The sequence below is a fragment of the Salmo trutta genome, chromosome 4, assembly GCF_901001165.1.
Source record: "Salmo trutta chromosome 4, fSalTru1.1, whole genome shotgun sequence".
Taxonomy (NCBI): domain Eukaryota; kingdom Metazoa; phylum Chordata; class Actinopteri; order Salmoniformes; family Salmonidae; genus Salmo; species Salmo trutta.
The window spans coordinates 56,154,649-56,175,139 of record NC_042960.1 but is presented as its reverse complement, the minus strand read 5'-3'; the positions used below and the strand labels follow the sequence as shown (position 1 = coordinate 56,175,139).

At 40.8% G+C, this 20,491-nt stretch overlaps 1 protein-coding gene across 1 annotated transcript; it reads left to right on the top strand.

Annotated features, from left to right (window-relative positions):
- The first annotated feature begins 2,222 nt into the window (after positions 1–2,222).
- On the top strand, positions 2,223–12,513 carry LOC115192665 (zinc finger protein 629-like). The gene is made up of 2 exons (XM_029751421.1): positions 2,223–2,719; positions 11,208–12,513. Exons 1-2 carry the CDS (start codon positions 2,548–2,550, stop codon positions 12,335–12,337), a joined length of 1,302 nt encoding a protein of 433 aa, XP_029607281.1. The 5' UTR covers positions 2,223–2,547; the 3' UTR covers positions 12,338–12,513.
- Positions 12,514–20,491: the final 7,978 nt, after the last annotated feature.

The window sequence follows — 20,491 nt, the reverse complement described above, 5'->3', positions numbered from 1 at the left end:
ACCATATAGACTCTAGTGCTAGATCAATCGGGTCTGTAGAATGTTATCTTCTTTACATTAGTTTTCTTAAACTACAACAATTTCTCAATGTGCTCCACCTTATATGATTTATTTTATATAAAGTAGTAATTGTCTTTAGCTGAGAATGTTGTTTTCTTTACATTGTGCACTATGAAAAGTTGCAAAAAAATATTGATTTTGGATTATACACATAGCGTTTTACTACAGACTTTTATTTTGAACGCAAAATCGGAAAACAGGAAGTCTTAATTTTGCTACCTGGACACCAGGGTTGCTGCAATGCGCGAACACATTTTCCCTATCGCCACCTGCTGGAGTGTAGTGTGAAAAGGTCAGTTATGCTTCTGAGAATAGTCAGGGCGGTCGGGACCATTGAGCGATAGTAAGGTCGGGACCCAGTGAGAAACCCCGTCACCAGTTAACTTACCACAAACACAAAGTCTGTCTACGCCTGTTACGTTAGGTTACAAAGTCATAAACCCCGCCCATTTCTTCTACCGGAAACTGTTGTTGCCGCACAGACATGATCTCTGAGAAGCCAGCAAGAATAAGCAAGACCTAACAAGAATAAGATCGTGACCTTGGCGATTATCCTTCAAAATAATCGTACCGCAATGAAGATGGTAAAAAGTCATCCAAAATGTGTAACATTTTATCAGTGGTGGAAAAAGTGCCCAATTGTCATGCTTGAGTAAAAGTAAAGATACCTTAATCGAAAATGACGAAAGTAAAAGTCACCCAGTAAAATACTACTTGAGTAAAAGTATTTGGTTTTAAATATATTTAAGTATCAAAAGTAAAAGTATAAATCATTTCACATTCCTTATATGAAGCAATGCAGACGGCATGATTTTCATGTTTTTCCGCAAGATCAGAGGCAATAGGGATGACCAGGGATGTTCTCTTGATAAATGTGTGAATTGGACCATTTTCCTGTCTTGCTTATCATTCGAAATGGAACGAGTACTTTTGGGTGTCAGGGAAAATGTATGGAGAAAAAGTACATTGATTTCTTTAGTAATGTAGTGAAGTAAAAGTAGTCAAAAATATAAATAGTAAAGTACAGGTACCCCGAAAAAACTACTTAAGTAGTACTTGAAAGTATTTTTACTTAAGTACTTTACACCACTGCATTTTATTTATGTTAGCAGACTTAGAATTTTGTTTAAAAATATCAAAAAATAAAAATAGATATTAGCCTTAATAGCACAAATACTATTATTGAAAGTAATAGTTAATGATTAAAAAAAATAAAAAATCTCTGAGCTCCAACAGTGCAGGTGTAAATGAAACAATAATACAAATAATAATATAATCTATACAATACAATAATATATACAACCAGATAGTTATGGTAACAACATTAATACAAATAACAAAACATGATTTATAAGGCTACTATGAATAATAATAGTAATAACAATGTTAATAATATTATTATCAACATCATTACTATCACTATTATTATTATTATTTTAATCAACCTTAGAATCCCATTTAAATACCATTTTTATTTAGCCCATTCATATTGCACAATGTTCAGTAAGTTTTTCATATTGGACATACTGTACATATTGACATGCATATAGTGTCGCAGTAAAAGAGGGGGTCCATTTTATTCATGAGCACCTCTAGTTTCCAAATCCCAGATGAGCATCACTGCTCATTTTGCGGCCAATCAGTTTAAATCCAATCGTTTTTTCATATTGGCCATACATATTGCACCATGCACAATTTTCTGTATGATGTGTCACAAAATGTGTATCCTCTGAGTGTAAACTCTGGGTGTGGATTTGGAAACTACAAGTACTTCCGAGTAGAATGGACCCCCCTTTTACTGTGACCCAACGTACAGGAATTATGTACAGTGTACAGAGCAATAAATGATACATACACAAACAAAAAACATTGTCGATTTAGGTTTGAAAAAATAAGAAAGAAAGAAATAAAATAAAATTGTATTGGTCACATACACATATTAAGCAGATGTTATTGCAGGTGTAGTGAAAATGCTTGTGTTCCTAGCTCCAACAGTGCAGTAATATCTAACAATACACAACAATACACACAAATCTAAAAGTAAAAGAGTGGAATTAAGAAATATTAGGATGAGCAATGTCGGAGTCCGGAGTATAAATATGTATATACATATATGTGATGGGATGTATAAAGATTATGGAGAGTATGTGGATAGAATATGTAGTATATCAAAAGAATATAGTCGAATAGGATGGGTTTGACTAGAATACAGTATATACATATGAAATGGGTAAAATCACATAGTTTCTTATGGAAATACTTTTAATTATTCGGTGTGCTAACTAGTATAAAACAGATCGATAATTGTGAACATTCTCCATCATTTTCGCCCTAATTATTAATTTACAACGTATATAGGACGGTACTCTTATTCTGAAGGATTTCAACGATTCGTAACTCGGAAGTACATAGTTATTCTTGCCTGCTTCGTAGCGGTATGGATATATAAAGCAACATAGCTAGTTTATCAACTTGAATTGTCTAAACATGTCTCAAATACGGTTGTTGAGGGTTTTTCTCAACGAGAGATTAACAGCTGCTGCTGAGGAGATATTCGGGGTCGTTGAAAAAACGGTAGCAGAGTATCAGGAGGAAGTTGTCCGTCTACAGAGGCTGCTCGACATTGTTCTTCAACCTGAGATAAACATGCCCAGAGCAGGTAGGCTATCTATAGCACATCCAGCAGGTGGCGTTTTTTCGTTGTTTCGCCCACTGTTTTTATGTGTATAACTCACGTCGGAGAGTTTGGTAAAGTTCAAGCATAATCCTTTGCTCTGTTATAACACGTTACAGGTCACAACATCCTAATCAGACACTCATAATGCAGCTGTTTTATATATCCTCGATAGGGGCCCCACAAGCGCCATCTCTGGGTTTGCATCTCGCCCATTATCTTAACATCTTTCTTTTCATATATAATTAGGTCGAGCACTTTATACCATTTTAATACCACCGTGAAAATACCTATTTACATTATCAACACTTTTTTAATATTTTTTTATAAATGTGTATATAAGATTTAAAAAATAATTGTTCATCTCTTAGAGGACATAGTCACCATACTGCACGGCGGTCTTACGTTAGCCCTTGTCCTAGTGTGTCGCACTGGTACCATATTGGGCACCTCTGGGTCGTTGGGCACCTCTGGGTCGTTGGGCACCTCTGGGACGTTGGGCACCTCTGGGACGTTGGGCACCTCTGGGACCCTCAGGTCCTCTCCTGGCTCTTCCACAGCCTCCTGAAATTGTGGAGGCACGGTCGGCAGAGAACTGCCCAGGTGGGGTCTTCCCCGTCTCCTCATTATGTGTCCTGCCCACACCATCCAGAGGATATTTCCAGTCTACCCATGTGGCCCTCCTGTGCCCTATGCTCTCCTGAACTGGGCGTATGTCCTTGTGGTTTGTTCCATACTTTCGGCCCTTTACTTCCACTTCATATGACCTTGCGCTGATGTGCCCTATGCATGTGCCAAGACTCCATGTGGCATCCCTGGCGCGAGGTGACAGGAGCACTCTGACAACTTGGCCTTGTTTTAGTACAGGCAGATTTTTTTGCATGCTGGTCATAGTAATGTTTTGACTTGTTCTGACGTGCACGTTTGTGTGCCTGAACATCCCCAATGACTTTTGGTGCGAGGAGCTTGGGAGTTGTTGGCAACAGAGAGTGTGTGCGTCTAGACATGAAGTGCTGTACAGGACTGCTGCCAAAGCCCTCTGGGAGTATTTCTCCACGCAAAAATGGCTTGCCACACATCTGTGCCTTCCTGCATTGCCTTTGTGATAAGTTTTCACTGCTATTTTCACTGCTTTACCATTACTCTGAATGTGGTATGGTGAAGAGGTCACATGATGCAACTCCCAGGCTTCTGCAAACAAAGCAAAGTCTTGACTCCAAACTGTGGCCCATTATCCGTAACTACACCACTGTCAGGTATGCCATATCTGCTAAACTGCTGCTTACAACAGTCGATGATGCAAGCGGCTGTTGTCAATCACTTTCTTCACCTCCCAAAAATCTGAATAGTGGTCCACTATAATCAGAAAAGGAACATTATTTTACTGTGAACAGATCCATTCCCACTTTAAACCAAGGATGTGTTGGTATGTCATGTGGCTGCAGTGTTTCTTTTTGCTGTTTAGGTAGATTAGCATTACATATTCTGCACACAGCCACACATTTTTATTTATTTCTTGGGTCATACTGAGTCTCTGACTTTCCTGAGACTGGCTTTGACCCCTGAGTGCCCTGCATGGATATGAGTGAGAATCATCGGGCGTAGAGTTTCTGGCACTACCACCCTGTCGCCTTTGTAGATGACCTTTTGCAAGGTTTTCACCACTTTAACACATGTTTCCCCATCATGATTGACTTGTAGTTCACACTCCCCTACTTGTGTAATAACCAAGCCACCATACAGCCTTCGCCTTGTCTTGCTTGGTTCTGGCTTTGCATCTCCATCCTGCATTACTTGCATAAAGTCTCTGTAGCTGAGTATATTGACAGTTGAGCCACTGTCTAACTGGCATTTGATACTGCTGCTAGGATCATACTCACAGTTATCACATGTCAGTAGGATAAGCTTTAAGTTTGTAAACCATTTATCTTTGCCACTTTGAACAGAATTTACATCTGTCATGTATAGCATGTCCGCTTCTTCATCATCATTATCATCACTGCATGTATCCTGTTCTAGCAGATTGACAGGCTTACTTTGTCTGTCTGTACACTTCAGCAAAATTGTTTTTTCCACAGAATTTGCATATAACCCCATGTGCTGGGCATTTGGCTCTTGCGTGTGTTGATCCACAGTACATGCACCCTTTTTTAGTATTTTTCCGCCTTAGATCACTGTCCGATGAATTATGTTTCCATTTTCTATCGACATGGTCTCTGTATTTGTTCTGAGTGGCATAATTGACAGATTCTGCCTATTCAGGAACAGTGTTCATCTTTTTTAATTGGATCTACGTCTGTCCGCTTGCTCTGCTTATATCTATGGCTTTAGTCAGCGTAAGTTGTGGTTGGCGCAGGATACTTGCTCTTACTCTGTTTTCTTTACTGCCAGGGGAGGAAAATAGGTTTATTCAAAGATAACACATCATACGGGGAGGTAGATGTTCATGCTCCCCTGTCCTCAGTGATTCTCTCTTGTGATTCTCTCCACAGAACAAAGGGACGTGATGTTTTAGTTTTAGAACCCAGCCCTAGCCTGTGGTTGACCAATTAGAAATACTTGCAATTAAACTGGGCCAATGGCCAAATAAGTATCCTATTTCAGGTTGGACCAATGAGAAAGTGCAACACGTAGCTATGAGTTCAGGACAGACATTCCTAACAGATGTTGAACTGAAAAACCAACTATTTCCATTGATAATTCCCTATTACAGAAAAAACACTATTTCCATTGATCATTAGTACTCTATTGACTCTCGTCCTCTGCGTTGTGTATTTATCTTCAAAATATTCTTACACAGCCAATCACAATTCTGTCTCTGATCATTTGGTCTCTCATTGACCCGAAATCACATGACTCCGACAATTGACGCAACCTGACCAGATGTGTCTGCTTCAGTTTGTTCACATGTTAAAAATGAATCTTTCATAAATCACATTACAGGTGGGTTCAAAATGTCTTTATGAAACATCAAGGATTTTCTAATAATTTTTGTTCTATCCTCTTCCCCAAGATGTATGTGATGCTGAACATATGGCACTCTCTTCCAATAACACTGAGCAGTGTTGCCACTCTCACATGCGGGTCTTTTTTTATCTAAGCAAAGAGTTTTTTTTGTATGGAGATCAATGAGAGCGTGTCGAATTTGGTCAACAACAAAAAATGTATGGCTTATTTGCTTCTTGAGGATTATATGACGTTTCATAATGCTTCATTTGTTACGAGCATACAGAGTTATAAGTAGGACATGTCACATCCCAGCAACGGGGGAAAAAAACTTTTATCGGAGTTGTCTCGAGATGGCTTTGCATATTCATAGTTGAGGCTAGTAGCATAGCATCTCTCTCCATTGACTACAAGCGGTTGACGTCAACAACCCTCATTGAATATTCAAAACAGGATTACAGTAATGAGATGTATCCACTAGAGGTCGACCGATTTCAAGTTTTCATAACAATTGGTAATCTGCATTTTTTTGGGGCGCCGATTACATTGCATTCCACGAGGAAACTGCTGTTACGCGAGTGCAGGAAGGAGCCAAGTTAAGTTGCTAGCTAGCATTAAACTTATCTTATAAAAATATCATACTTCACACAATCACTAGTTAACTACACATGGTTGATGATATTACTAGTTGAACTAGTTTGTCCTGCGTTGCATATAATCAATGCGGTGCCTGTTCATTTATCATCGAATCACAGCCTACTTCGCCAAACGGGTGATGATTTAACAAAAGCACAATCGTTGCACAAATGTACCTAACCATAAACATCAATGCCTTTCTTAAAATCAATACACAGTGATTTTTTTGAAACCTGCATATTTAGTTAAGAAATTCATGTTAGCAGGCAATATTAACTAGGGAAATTGTGTCACTTCTCTTGCATTCATTGCACGCAGAGTCGGTATATGCAACAGTTTGGGCCGCCCGGCTCGTTGCAAACTAGTTTGTCATAATTATGTAAAATTCTGACAAACATTGAAGGTTGTGCAGTGTAACAGCAATATTTAGACTTATGGATGCCACCTGTTCGATAAAATACGGAACGGTTCCGTATTTCACTTAAAGAATAAATCTTTTGTTTTTCGAAATTATAGTTTCCTAATTTTACCATATTAATGACCAAAGGCTCGTATTTCTGTGTATAATATAATTAAGTATATGGTTTGATAGAGCAGTGGTAGGCAGCAACAAGCTCGTAAGCATTCATTCGAACTTTACTGCGTTTGCCAGCAGCTCTTAGCAATGCTTGAGTCACAGCGCTGTTTATTACTTCAAGCCTATCAACTCCTGAGATTAGGCTGGCAATACTAAAGTGCCTATTAGAATCCAATAGTCAAAGGTATATGAAATACAAATGGTAGAGAAATAGTTGACGTGTCATAATTCCTATAATAACTACAACCTAAAACTTCTTAACTGGGAATATTAAAAATCTGGGAATATTGAACCACCAGCTTTCATATGTTCTGAGCAAGGAACTTAATCATTAGCTTTTTTACATGGCACATATTGCACTTTTACTTTCTTCTCCAACACTGTGTATTTGCATTATTTAAACCAAATTGAGCCTTTTTCATTATTTATTTCAGACTAGATAGATTTTATTTCTGTATTATATTAAGTTAAAATAAGTGTTCATTCAGTATTGTTGTAATTGTCATTATTTTATATATATAAAACACACACTGGCCGATTTAATCGGTATCGTCTTTTTTTGGTCCTCCAATTATCGGCGTTGAAAAATCATAATTGGTCGACCTCTAGTATCCACCAATCCAAAGAATGGATAAGCGGGAGCTAGACAGCCCGCAGTGCCGGTTTGTGGACAACGACTCCCATTGTTAGGGCAGAGAGATGTATCTTAATCTTTGCTATAACCCAAGATGTACTCTTAAAGGCGCTGCATGGTCAATCCGACGTCTGCATTGGCCGTGCAGCATTTACAGTGTTACGGCAAAAGTCAGGGCATTCATAGTTCTTGCGCTTCACGAAGGAAGTTGTGTTCTTTTACTTTGAGATTGGGGGGATCGCATCAATTTTTTATGTGCATACACCACCATCTACTGGAGTGTGAGGACAGTCATGGCCTACCTACATAAAATGTTCTTCATCAACAAGTCCTGTTCCTCTAAAAAGGTGAAATAGAGCCCCCAACCCCGTCCAGCCTCTCTAACCCTTTAACACAATCTCATACAGTTCACAAAATATCAACACGTTTTCTCCACTAAACGCTCATCACACAGACCTGTTTAATGTCTCCCTATCATCCACAACTTGGCATTCAAACCTGTGTGCCCAAACCGTAGTCTACTCCACACAACTTCCTCTGTCCTACATCCCATACTCCTCACCTCTTCCTTTACTGACCGGTGCACGCCTACCCTTACTACTAGCATCCCACTCCCTTTGCCGAAGATCGGGCCCTTTTGTCCAGATCAAGGACTTGACTTCCCTGCGGCCAAGCAAGACCTGAATATTTACCCCCTCTTGCCTCACCGCGCTCTTAGCCACCACATCAGCCTTCTCATTACCCTCTACACCTACATGGGCGGGAAACCAGCAAACGCTTATCACCACTTCCATCCTCTCCAATCCCATTAACAGCACTATCGTCTCTACAAACGAGTCTCCCCTATCCAACCTGCCCGTCCTCACACTACTCAACACTGCAGCCCAATAAGAGCAGGTTACCACTCTGAGTAGTTTCAAGGAAGTTGTCAATGAAGTGAGTTTGTTTATACAGGACCTCCCGCCTCCACCTACCGTCAACATCCCAGCAACTTTGAGAGAACTATCAGAGTTGTCACTAGTTACCACAGCCACAAAGTCATAAACCCCACCTATTTCTACAATGTATCTTCTTAAAATGGGATTTTAAACCTAACCTTAACCATACTGCTAACCTTATGTTTAACCATTTTGACTTTGTGACTGTGGTAAGTATTGGAAACAGTTGTGCCTGTTGTTCATGTGTGTATCTGCGCTCTCATTAGCTAGAATGGTCCCACCTGCTCTTGCCTCTTCCCGACTGCCTTCCGTTTTTTTTAACTTGGGTCAAACGTTTAGTCAACTTAGTGTATGGGTCAAGCTGTTTTAAAGTCAATTTAGTGTATGTAAACTTCTGACCCACTAGAATTGTGATACAGTGAATAATAAGTGATAATCTGTCTGTAAACAATTGTTGGAAAAATTACTTGTGTCATGCACAAAGTAGATGTCCTAACCGACTTGCCAAAACTATAGTTTGTTAACAATAAATTTGTGGGGTGGTTGAAAAACTAGTTTTAATGACTCCAACCTAAGTGTATGTAAACTTCCCACTTCAACTGTATATACTAGGCGGTGAACATTTTTAGGGCTTTCCTCTGACAAAGACTCCAGCCACCCAAGTCATGGACTGTTCTCTCTGCTACCGCACGGCAAGCGGTACCGGACCGCCAAGTCTGGGACCAAAAGGCTCCTAAACAAATTGCTACCCGGACTATTTGCATTGACCCCCTTTTTTTGTTGTTGCACTGACTATGCACACTCACATATACTAAACTGGCACTCCAACACACACACATACACACTTTCACATTCTTCACATACACTGCTGCTACTCTGTTTATCTATATTGATTGCCTAGTCATTTTTACCCCTACGTACATGTACATACACTACATGACCAAAAGTATGTGGACAACTGCTCAGTGAACATCTCATTCCAAAATCATGGGCATTAATATGGAGTTGGTCCCCCTTTGCTGCTATAACAGCCTCCGCTCTTCTGGGAAGGCTTTCCACTAGATGTTGGGCTCCCGAGTGGCGCTGCGGCATAAGGCACTGCATCTCATTGCAAGAGGCATCACTGTAGTCCCTGGTTCGAATCCAGGCTTCATCACATCCGGCTGTAATTGAGAGTCCCATAGGGCGGCACACAATTGGCCGAGTGTCATCCAGGTTTGGACTGGGTAGGCTGTCATTGTAAATAAGAATATGTTCTTAACTGACTTGCCTAGTTAAATAAAGGTTAAAGAAAATAAAAAATGTTGTAACATTGCTGCGGGGACTTGCTTCCATTCATTAGTGAGGTCGGGCACTGATGATTAGGCCTGGCTCGCAGTTGGCATTCCAATTCATCCCAAAGGTGTTCAATGGGGTTGAGGTCAGTCACGTTTTTCCACACCGATCTCGACAAACCACTTCTGTATGGACCTCGCTTTGTGCACGGGGACATTGTCATGCTGAAATAGGAAAGAGCCTTCCCCAAACTTTTGACACAAAGGTGGAAGCACTGGAACTTAGGGGCATCCGCCAAACCCAGTCGGACTGCCAGATGGTGAAGCGTGATTCATCACGCTTTACACCATTCCAGCCGACGTTTGGCATTGCATATGGTTATCTTAGGCTTGTGTGCGGCTGCTCGGCCCATTTCATGAAGCTCCCAACAAACAGTTGTTGTGCTGACGTTGCTTCCAGAGGCAGTGTGGAACTTAGTAGTGAGTGTTGCAACCTGAGGACAGACCATTTTTGCGCGCTACACACTTCAGCACTCGCCGGTCCCGTTCTGTGAGCTTGTGTGGCCTAACACTTCACGGCTGAGCCATTGTTGCGCCACTTCACAATAACAGCACTTAAAGTTGACAGGGAAAGCTCTAGCAGGGCAGAAATTTGACAAACTGACTTGAAAATCACTGAGCTCTTCAGTAAGGCCATTCTACTGCCGATGTTTGTTTATAGAGATTGCATGGCTGTGTGCTCAATGTTATACACCTATCAGCAACGGGTGTGGCTGAAATAGCCAAATCCACTCATTTGAAGGAGTGTCCACATACTTTTGTATATATAGTGTACTACCTCAATTACACAGGAGGTTGGTGACAACTTAATTGGGGAGGACAGGCTCGTGGTAATGGCTGGAGCGAAGTGGAATGGTATTGTTCTGGAAATTCTTACACCAGGGACACAAAGTAAATCTTAAATGAATCATTGTTTATTATCAGTGCGCTGGAGAGGTTCCAACAAACTTGATGCACTAAGGAGTAACATTAGGGTCCTTTAGTTCATTATTGGGCTACCCAGGCCCATGTTGTGCATCTAAGGGTTAAGAACATAAATTGTGGATGAATGATATTACATTGTATTGTACCCTCTAAACTTTTTCCACTGATCCCTTCTCCAATATTCATGTAATCTGTTGTTGCTAGCAATATTCATAAAAAATACAATTGTATTTATATTTTGAGATCTGGTCGCGGACTCCCTGCAGTGTCGGACCCACTTTGGTAACCCCCGGCTAACTCGTTAAGTTTGTCTAGCTCAACCTTAATTTTTTAAGACATTGGATGTCAAAGGTAGTTATTTTTGTTCAGGATTAAAGTTGATTTATTTTAGATTAGTAGACATTAATTATTGCAGGCGTACCAGACAGGAGGTAGGTCTACATGTCATTGAGTTTTCTGTTTCATCCTTTCTCCTTTCCTCCAGACCTCCAGCAGCGTACTCTCTCTGTCTCTGAAGAGGAGGTTCCCTCTGAGCAGCAGCAGTGTGAGCAGGAGTGGAGCCCCAGTCTGGGACAGGAGGACACAGAGCCCATACAGATTAAAGAAGAGCAGGAGGAACTCCGGAGCCGTCAGGGGGAAGAGCAGATTCAAGGGATTGAGGCAGATACCATAGAATTCATATTCAATCCCGTCTGTGTGAAAAGTGACCGTGATGGAGAACCAACTCAGCCCTCACATCTCTATCAAGCCCAAAAGGAGGGAAACGGAGAGAGAGACACTCTACCCAGTACTACAACTGAACAGATCAAAACAGAACCTGATGGAGAGGACTATAGGGAATCAGAACCAACCAGTGTCTCTCAGCCTTTCTCTGCTGTAAATCCAGACTGTTCTGCAGTTCAGAATGAAAACATTCAAAGTGTCAGTGGTATGGAGACTGGAGGACCTCCGTCAGGATTTAAGTCAGTCAAATCAAAAAGAACAAAGATGATAAAAGGACAAAGGTCCCATATCAAAACTAAGGGTAAGAAATCTACACAGTTGTCCCTCCTGAAATCACCCAGTCAAGGTCATGCTATTACCTGTTGTTGTAAGGTGTGTGGCAAGTCTTTTCATCACATGGGTTCATTAATTAAACACGTGCAAATTCATACAAAGGATGAAGAAGGTATTTGTGGTGTTTGTGGAAAATGTTTTCAGTCCACAGAAAGTATGAAAGATCACTTCCAAACTCACATTGCAGATAGGTTTTGTTGTCATGTTTGTGGTAAAGGGTTCACCTTAAACAGTAATCTAAAAAGACACATGAGGAGCCACACAAGAGAGAAACCATATGGTTGTCATTATTGTGGCCAAGGATTCAGCACCGGCAGCACTCTGAATAGACACATTAGGATTCACACAGGGGAGAAGCCATTTTGCTGCCCTGATTGTGGCAAATCATTCACTCAGAGTGGACATCTAAAAATACACATGAGGACCCACACAGGCGAGAAACCACATAGCTGCCCTGATTGTGGCAAAGGATTCAGCATTGCCAGTAATCTGTCAGTGCACATGAGGATTCATACAGGAGATAAAAGACAAAAGGATTCAGCGCTGGCACCAATCTGAATGTGCACATGAGAACTCAGGGGAGAGACCATTCTGATGTCCTCATAGTAGAATGTATTTCCCAATCAGGTACATGGAATAACAGACACACCAAGGAAGCACTTTAAATGTGTGATACTGGCAGTATTTTTCTAAATGATAGAACTCTGATAAAGTAACATGAAGAACAATCACAAGAGGGAGAAAACATGACAGTGTGCTGTTTGGGGAGAGGTCTGGAGACAGAAGATTGAGAGGCACATTGTACAGTGCCTTCAAAAAGTATTCATACCCCTTGACTTATTCCACATTTTGTTGTGTTATAGCCTGAATTCATAATGGCTTCAATAAAAGTAAAAAATCCCCTCATACATCTACACACAATGCCCCATAATGATAAAGTGAAAACTTTTTTTTTGAGAATGAAATCTTATTTACATAAGTATTCACACCTGAGTCAATACTTTGTAGAAGCACCTTTGTCGGTAGGTCTATCTGCTTTGCACATCTTGATGTGGGGATTTTCTCCCCTTCTTCCTTGCAGATTTTCTCAAGCTCTTAAGTTAGATGGGGAGTAGCGGTGAACAGCAAGTCTTTCCACAGATTTTCAATGGGATTCAAGTCTGGGCATTGGCTGGGCCACTCAAGGACTTTCATATTCTTGTTCTGAGGCCATTCCAGTGTTACTTTGGCTGTATGCTTGGGGTCATTGTCCTGTTGGAAAGTAAATCTTTGCCCCAGTCTAAGGTCATTTGCACTCTGAAGCAGGTTCTCATCAAGGATTTGCCTGTATTTGGCTCCATTCAAATCAAATTTCAAATCAAATTTATTTATATAGCCCTTCGTATATCAGCTGAAATCTCAAAGTGCTGTACAGAAACCCAGCCTAAAACCCCAAACAGCAAGCAATGCATGTGAAAGAAGCACGGTGGCTAGGAAAAACTCCCTAGGAAAAACTCCCTAGAAAGGCCAAAAACCTAGGAAGAAACCTAGAGAGGAACCAGGCTATGAGGGGTGGCCAGTCCTCTTCTGGCTGTGCCGGGTGGATATTATAACAGAACATGGTCAAGATGTTAAAATGTTCATAAATGACCAGCATGGTCAAATAATAATAATCATAGTAGTTGTCGAGGGTGCAACAAGCACGTCCGGTGAACAGGTCAGGGTTCCGTAGCCGCAGGCAGAACAGTTGAAACTGGAGCAGCAGCATGGTCAGGTGGACTGGGGACAGCAAGGAGTCATCATGCCAGGTAGTCCCGAGGCATGGTCCTAGGGCTCAGGTCCTCCGAGAGAAAGAAAGAAAGAGAGAAAGAGAGAATTAGAGCGAGCATATTTAAATTCACACAGGACACCGGATAAGACAAGAGAATACTCCAGATGTAACAGACTGACCCAAGCCCCCCGACACATAAACTACTGCAGCATAAATACTGGAGGCTGAGACAGGAGGGATCAGAAGACACTGTGGCCCCATCCGATGATACCCCCGGACAGGGCCAAACAGGCAGGATATAACCCCACCCACTTTGCCAAAGCACAGCCCCCACACCACTAGAGGGATGTCTACAACCACCAACTTACCGTCCGAAGACAAGGCCGAGTATAGCCCACAAAAATCTCCGCCATGGCACAACCCAAGGGGGGGCGCCAACCCAGACAGGAAGACCACGTCATTCCTTACCAGTCCATTCATTGTTCCATCATTCCTTACCAGTGTCTCAGTCCCTGCCACTGAAAAGCATCCCCATAGCATGATGCTGCCGCCACCATGCTTCACGGTAGGGATGGTTTTCTCCAGTAAATTGGATGCACCTGAGCTCAATTTTTAATGTCCTAGCAAAGAGGTGTGAGTACTTATGTAAATTAGATATGGGTGTATTTCATTTTCAGTAAATTTGAATTTTTTTCTAAACATGTTTTCACTTTGTCGTAAGAGGGTATTGTGTGTAGATAGGTGAGAATGATTTATTTGATCCATTTTGAATTCAGGCTGTAACACAATGTGGTATAAGTCAAGGGGTATGAATACTTTCTGAAGTCACTCTTAGGTGAATAAAATATGACTGAATTACAACTTCAACATAAGAACAATACATCACCCGAAGCAGCCACCACTGTCTAACAGAGAGCAGTCCGTGGATTTCTGAGCAACAGTAGTCCCTGCTCATTAGTTATAGGATGACAGAAAGACATCTGAAACTATGTCCTCCATCTCTACATAAAATGTTTTTATCAGTATGTTGAAATTTGCCACATTACATCTGTTATGAAGTTGTTAAAGGGCAATTCCATGGTAGCTCTATGCACAAGGACCACCTTTTAACAATTTCCACAGAGGATTTTACAGAAACACATTTATAGAAAGAACTGTGCAGATCCAAAGTTTGGTAACAGAATAAAACTGTGTTATACTGTAATTCTGTTACCAAACTTGGCATCTGCACAGTTTTTCCAGTAAATGTGTTTTTATTTGATTTACTGTGTAAATTGTTCAAAGTAGTCATTGTGCATATAGTTGTATGGTTTGTTAAACTTAGGAAATCAATGGTTTTGTTTTGGCATACATTATAAAGTGAAAAAAATCGGAGTCTCAGCGTAATTCCGTTACCATGGAATTGCTCTATAAAGTAGTTTTCGCAATATCAGTTACTTTTGTATATCAGTTAGTGTTGTGCTAGTCTCAAGTGGACCCATTCATATACTGTAAATGAACCTTCTGAAACATGTTTTTTTTCTATTCTTTTTTTTGTACATTTTTCTGCGTTTGTATAACAGAATAAATGTTGATAACACATGTTCATTGTGAGGTGTCTTTGCCTGCACATCTCTTTCCTCTGACTGTGTTTATTGCACTTTTATGAAACATTGGAACCATTGAAATGTTTAACAGTTACAATACATTCGGAAAGTATTCAGACCCCTTGACTTTTTACACATTTTGTTACGTTACAGCCTTATTCTAAAATTGATTAAATTGAACAATGTCCTTATCAATCTACAGTACACACAATACCCAATAATGACAAAGCGAAAACTGGTTTCTAGAAAATGTTGCACATTTATAAAAATAAAACAGAAATACCTTATTTACTTAAGTATTCAGACCCTTTGCTATGACTTAAAATTGAGATCAGGTGCATCCTGTTTCCATTGATCATCCTTGAGATGTTTCTACAACTTGATTGGAGTCCACCTGTGCTAAATTCAATTGATTGGACATGATTTTGAAAGGCACACACCTGTCTAAATAAGGTCCCACAATTGACAATGCATGTCAGAGTAAAAACCAAGCAATGAGGTCGAAGGAATTGTCTGTAGAGCTGCGAGACAGGATTGTGTCGAGGCACAGATCTGAGGAAGGTTATGAAAAAATGTCTGCAGCATTGAAGGTCCCCAAGAACACAGTGACCTCCATCATTCTTAAATGAAACAAGTTTGGAACCACCAAGACTCTTCATAGAGCTGGCCACCCGGCCAAACTGAGCAATCGGGGGAGAAGGGCCTTGTTCAGGGAGGTGACCAAGAACCCGATGGTCACTCTGACAGAGCTCCAGAGTTCCTCTGTGAAGATGGGAGAACCTTCCAGAAGGACAACCATCTCTGCAACATTCCACCAATCAGGCCTTTATTAGAGTGGCCAGACGGAAGCCACTCCTCAGTAAAAGGCACATGACAACCCACTTGTAGTTTGCCTAAAGGCACCTAAAGGACTCTCAGACCATGAGAAACAAGATTCTCTGGTCTGATGAAACCAAGATTGAACTTTGGCCTGAATGCCAAGTGTCACATCTGGAGGAAACCTGGCACCGTCCCTAAGGTGAAGCATGGTGGTAGTAGCATCATTCTGTGGGGATGTTTTTCAGCTGCAGGGACTGGGAGACTAGTCAGGATTGAGGGAAAGATGAACGGAGCAAAGTTTAGAGAGATACTTGATGAATCCTGCTCCAGAGCGCTTGGGACCTCAGTCTGGGGCGAAGGTTCACCTTCCAACAGGACAATGATCCTAAGCACACAGCCAAGACAACGCAGGAGTGGCTTCGGGACAAGTCTCTGAATGTCTTTGAGTGGCCCAGCAAGAGCCCGGACTTGAACCCGATCTAATATCGCTGGAGAGACCTGAAAATAGCTGTGCAGCGACGCACCCCATCCAACCTGACAGAGCTTGAGAGGATCTGCAGAGAATAATGGGAGAAACTCCCCAAATACAGGTGTGCCAAGTTTGTAGCGTCATACCCAAGAAGACTCAAGGCTGTAATTGCTGCCAAAGGAGCTTCAACAAAGTGCTGAGTTAAGGGTCTGAATACTTATGCAAATGTGTTTTTTTTTAAGAATTATAAATTTGCAAACATTTCTAAAACCTGTTTTTGCTTTGTCATGATGGGGTGTTGTGAAAAACTATTTAATCAATTTTAGAATAAGACTAACCTAACAAAATGTGGAAAAGGGGTCTGAATACTTTCCGAATGCACTGTATTTAGTCACCAATGCATGCAATGTTTTATTAATCTAAAGCTTGATGAAGGCCAATCAAGTTGCATTTAACTGAGGCTCTTGTAGTTGATATGATTGACTATGATTGTTTTTTTTATCATCACCTCATGTGCCCTAAATATACTATTCTTGATACACAAGAGAAACTGTTGAGCGTGAAAAACCCAGCAGCATTGCAGTTCTTGAAACAAACCGGTGCGCCTGGCACGTACAACCATATCCCGTTCAAAGGCACTTAAATATTTTGTCTTGCCCATTCACCCGCTGAATCTCACTCAGACACAATACGTATGTTCAAACACAATCCTCTCCATCAGGCTGTTAGAGCCAGCAAAGGGTGCTTTAGCTACCTTCCGTGTCTGTGGACACACACATTCCTTTAGGCTTTGGTTAAATATATAGCAAATAGGGGTGGCAATACAGTCTGCTATTATTCTCAATAGTTTCCCATAAAGGTTGTCTATACCTGGTAGCTTATCATTATTGATGCATAACAATAGTTTCTCCACCGCTCCACAGTAATGGGGTGGCAGGAAAAATCTGTTGTTCTGCCCTTGATAAAGGCAGTTAATCCCTAACAACTTCTCCCCGGGCGCTGACGACGTGGATTAAAGCAGCCTCCCGGACCTCTGATTCAGAGGGGTTGGGTTAAATGCGAAAGACACATTTCAGTTGAATGCATTCAGTTGTACAACTGACTAGGTATCCCCCTATCACTAACTTGACTAAATTCAAATCAGCAGTCCTCTCTTTCATAATTAGATATTTTATACAACAATATAATGGTTCACTGTTCAATGTTGTCATTTCACTTTTGAGGTTTTCCACTACTAGTGAATAGTAGTTGAAATGATTGGCAATATCAAAAGGTTTTGTTATAAATGACCCATCAATTTCACTGAACGATGGAGATGAATTGGGTATTTGGCCCATGATATCATTTAAGGTAATCCAAAGTATTTTTCAATTGTGTTTTATGCCATTTATCTTTGTTTGGTAATATAATTTCTTATTTTTGTTATATTTAGTAACAAGTGATTTTCAGAGATGGCCAGTATATGAATGTTATCCAATGTTAGCAAGTTATTGATTTAATGAACCTTATTTGTAAGGCTACATACTGTATATTAATATGGGATATTCTTAGCCCTTTCCTTGGTAGCTTATCAGAGATAGACATAATATGGAGAAAACATTAAATAAAATAAACATAAAAACATTGTTTGGCTAATAGAGTCAGTCAATCAGGCACTTGTGATTGTCAGTTTGTGTGTGTGTGTGTGTGTGTGTGTGTGTGTGTGTGTGTGTGTGTGTGTGTGTGTGTGTGTGTGTGTGTGTGTGACGTTGGGCTGAAGTTACAGACCCTGAGGCTTGGCTCTCTCCTCCCAGGCTTTTGGGAGGGAGGGTGGACAATGAGCCTGTCGTAGCGGATGTAAGCAATGATCCCATGCTTTCTGGCAGCTTTCACTGCTGAGTTAAGTTCTTTCCACCTCTGGCGCGCAGCTTCAGAGAAGTCCTTGTTTAGACCTAGCCCCACCCACATCCGTTCCACGCATCGAATGGGGTTGGAGTTGAGGGAAAACAAATAAGTGCTACCAAATATAACAATATGCATTAAATAAATATTAGAATATAGTGTGTACATAAAACGTATTAAACACATCTGTAAAACCACAATGAGGACATCAACCTACCAAATCATTGGGTACAGCGCAAGAAAGACGGCAGAGTAATCTGAAATAGGGGCATAATTCATGTTGAAATTTACATAACATACATAGGCATTTTATCATTAAGACCTTTAGGAAATAATGTCTGGAGGGTGAAAATCCAAAAACATTCTCTTTTGCTCAGAGTATTATTTATTTCACCCCCCGTCTGATATCTTAACTTTCTCTATGCCACAAAATCTAAAGGTAGAAATATCATGTTTTAGGTCATTAAAATGTACTGTGACTGGATAATCACTGTCCTTTCTCCTAATTGAACTTTTATGTTCACAGATTCTCTGTTTGAGAGAACGAGAGGTTTGACCTACATAGCACAGCCCACATGGACATTTAATAATGTACATGGGTGGTGTCACGGATGTCGTATGAAAGAGACCAAGGCACAGCGTGCGTATCGTTCCACATCTTTATTTCTATGTGAAACTATGCAAGACAGACAATAAACTATAAACAAAAACAACAAACCGTGACGAAGAGGTGCTACATGCATAAACTCAAAATAATCTCCCACAAACACTAGTGGGAAAAACAACAACTTAAATATGATCCCCAATTACAGACAACGATGACCAGCTGCCTCTAATTGGGAATCATACAAAAACTCCAACCTAGAAAAAAGAACCTAGAACACAGCATAGAAAATTTTAACTAGACAACAACAACAAAAAACATAGAAAAAAGAAACTGGAACCAAACATAGAAATAAATAAACTAGACAAAACCCCCCCAGTCACGCCCTGACCTACTCTACCATAGAAAAATACGAGCTCTCTATGGTCAGGACGCGACAGGTGGTGGAGCACGTAATAATGTCATTTATTTGGAACCGTTTTCCTGTATTTGGGTGACAGAACTATTCACACTTAATCATATTGCTGCACTTTGAGCAACCGCTGCGTTTATAGCTACCATTCGAAAGAGGGCGTAAAAGAGCCTGGCTGATTTTCTTTTGTGGCTGGCAGTTGGCATGGACCAATTTATCGCGTAAATTGCGACCTCTCCTATGTACAATAAGTGGTGGATTCTTAAATTCAGCGGGCAAAGCTGATGATTAAACAACCATTCCATTTGATGTGTGGAACGGATTTAGGTGGGGCTAGGTTTTCATAAGGGTGCTAATTTAATAAATTCACAAAAGCTCTGACGAAGGCCGTGAGGCCAATATGTAAAGCTTATTAAAGAGCAGTGATCCCATCAAGAGCGGTGTGCGGGTCCCTTCTTTTTTCTCATCTTATTCCACTGTTACCATGCACCTGCAAAAAAGATAGCTCAGATGTACGAGTGCCTTTTGAATTGTATATTTCATCACTGAATATGTCTGTTCACATACATAGGTTGACCCAAACAGTTCAAACATCTTCTGAGCATGACCCCTAATCTTTGGACTGTTTTGTTCATCGAGAGATGCATAGAACCTCGTCAGTGACATTGTTTTGAATAATTCTCCAATCACTGCATCAGACTGAAGATTGATAAGCTCAAGTTGCAGGTCAGTGGGAGCGTTATCCACGTTGAAGGTGAAAGGAGAGGAAACGTCAGCATGTCACTTTCCAACACTTTCAAATCCTCAAAACAACGAGAAAACTCACTGTTCAAAGCACACAGCAGGGATGTATACTTCTCCCGCTGGTCATCTGATAGGGAACAGACTAGTAGTGCCGGAAGGTGGGTGAGAATTTTGGCTTCTACTTGGCGGGTCAGGAGGAGTAATTTTCCCTTGAAGGCTTTGACAAGGCTGTACATCGGATGTGCAAAAGGCCCTTCCCTTGTAGTTTGGAATTCAGTTCATTCATGAGGGCCATGATGTCTGCGGTGAAGGCAGAATCAGCCAACCATTCTTTATCTTGCAGTTGAGGGAAATCCACATATTTTCCTTTCATTTGCAAAAACTCAGCAATCTCAGACTTCAGGTCCCAGACCCTTTTAAGCACCTTCCCCAAACTCTGCCATCTCA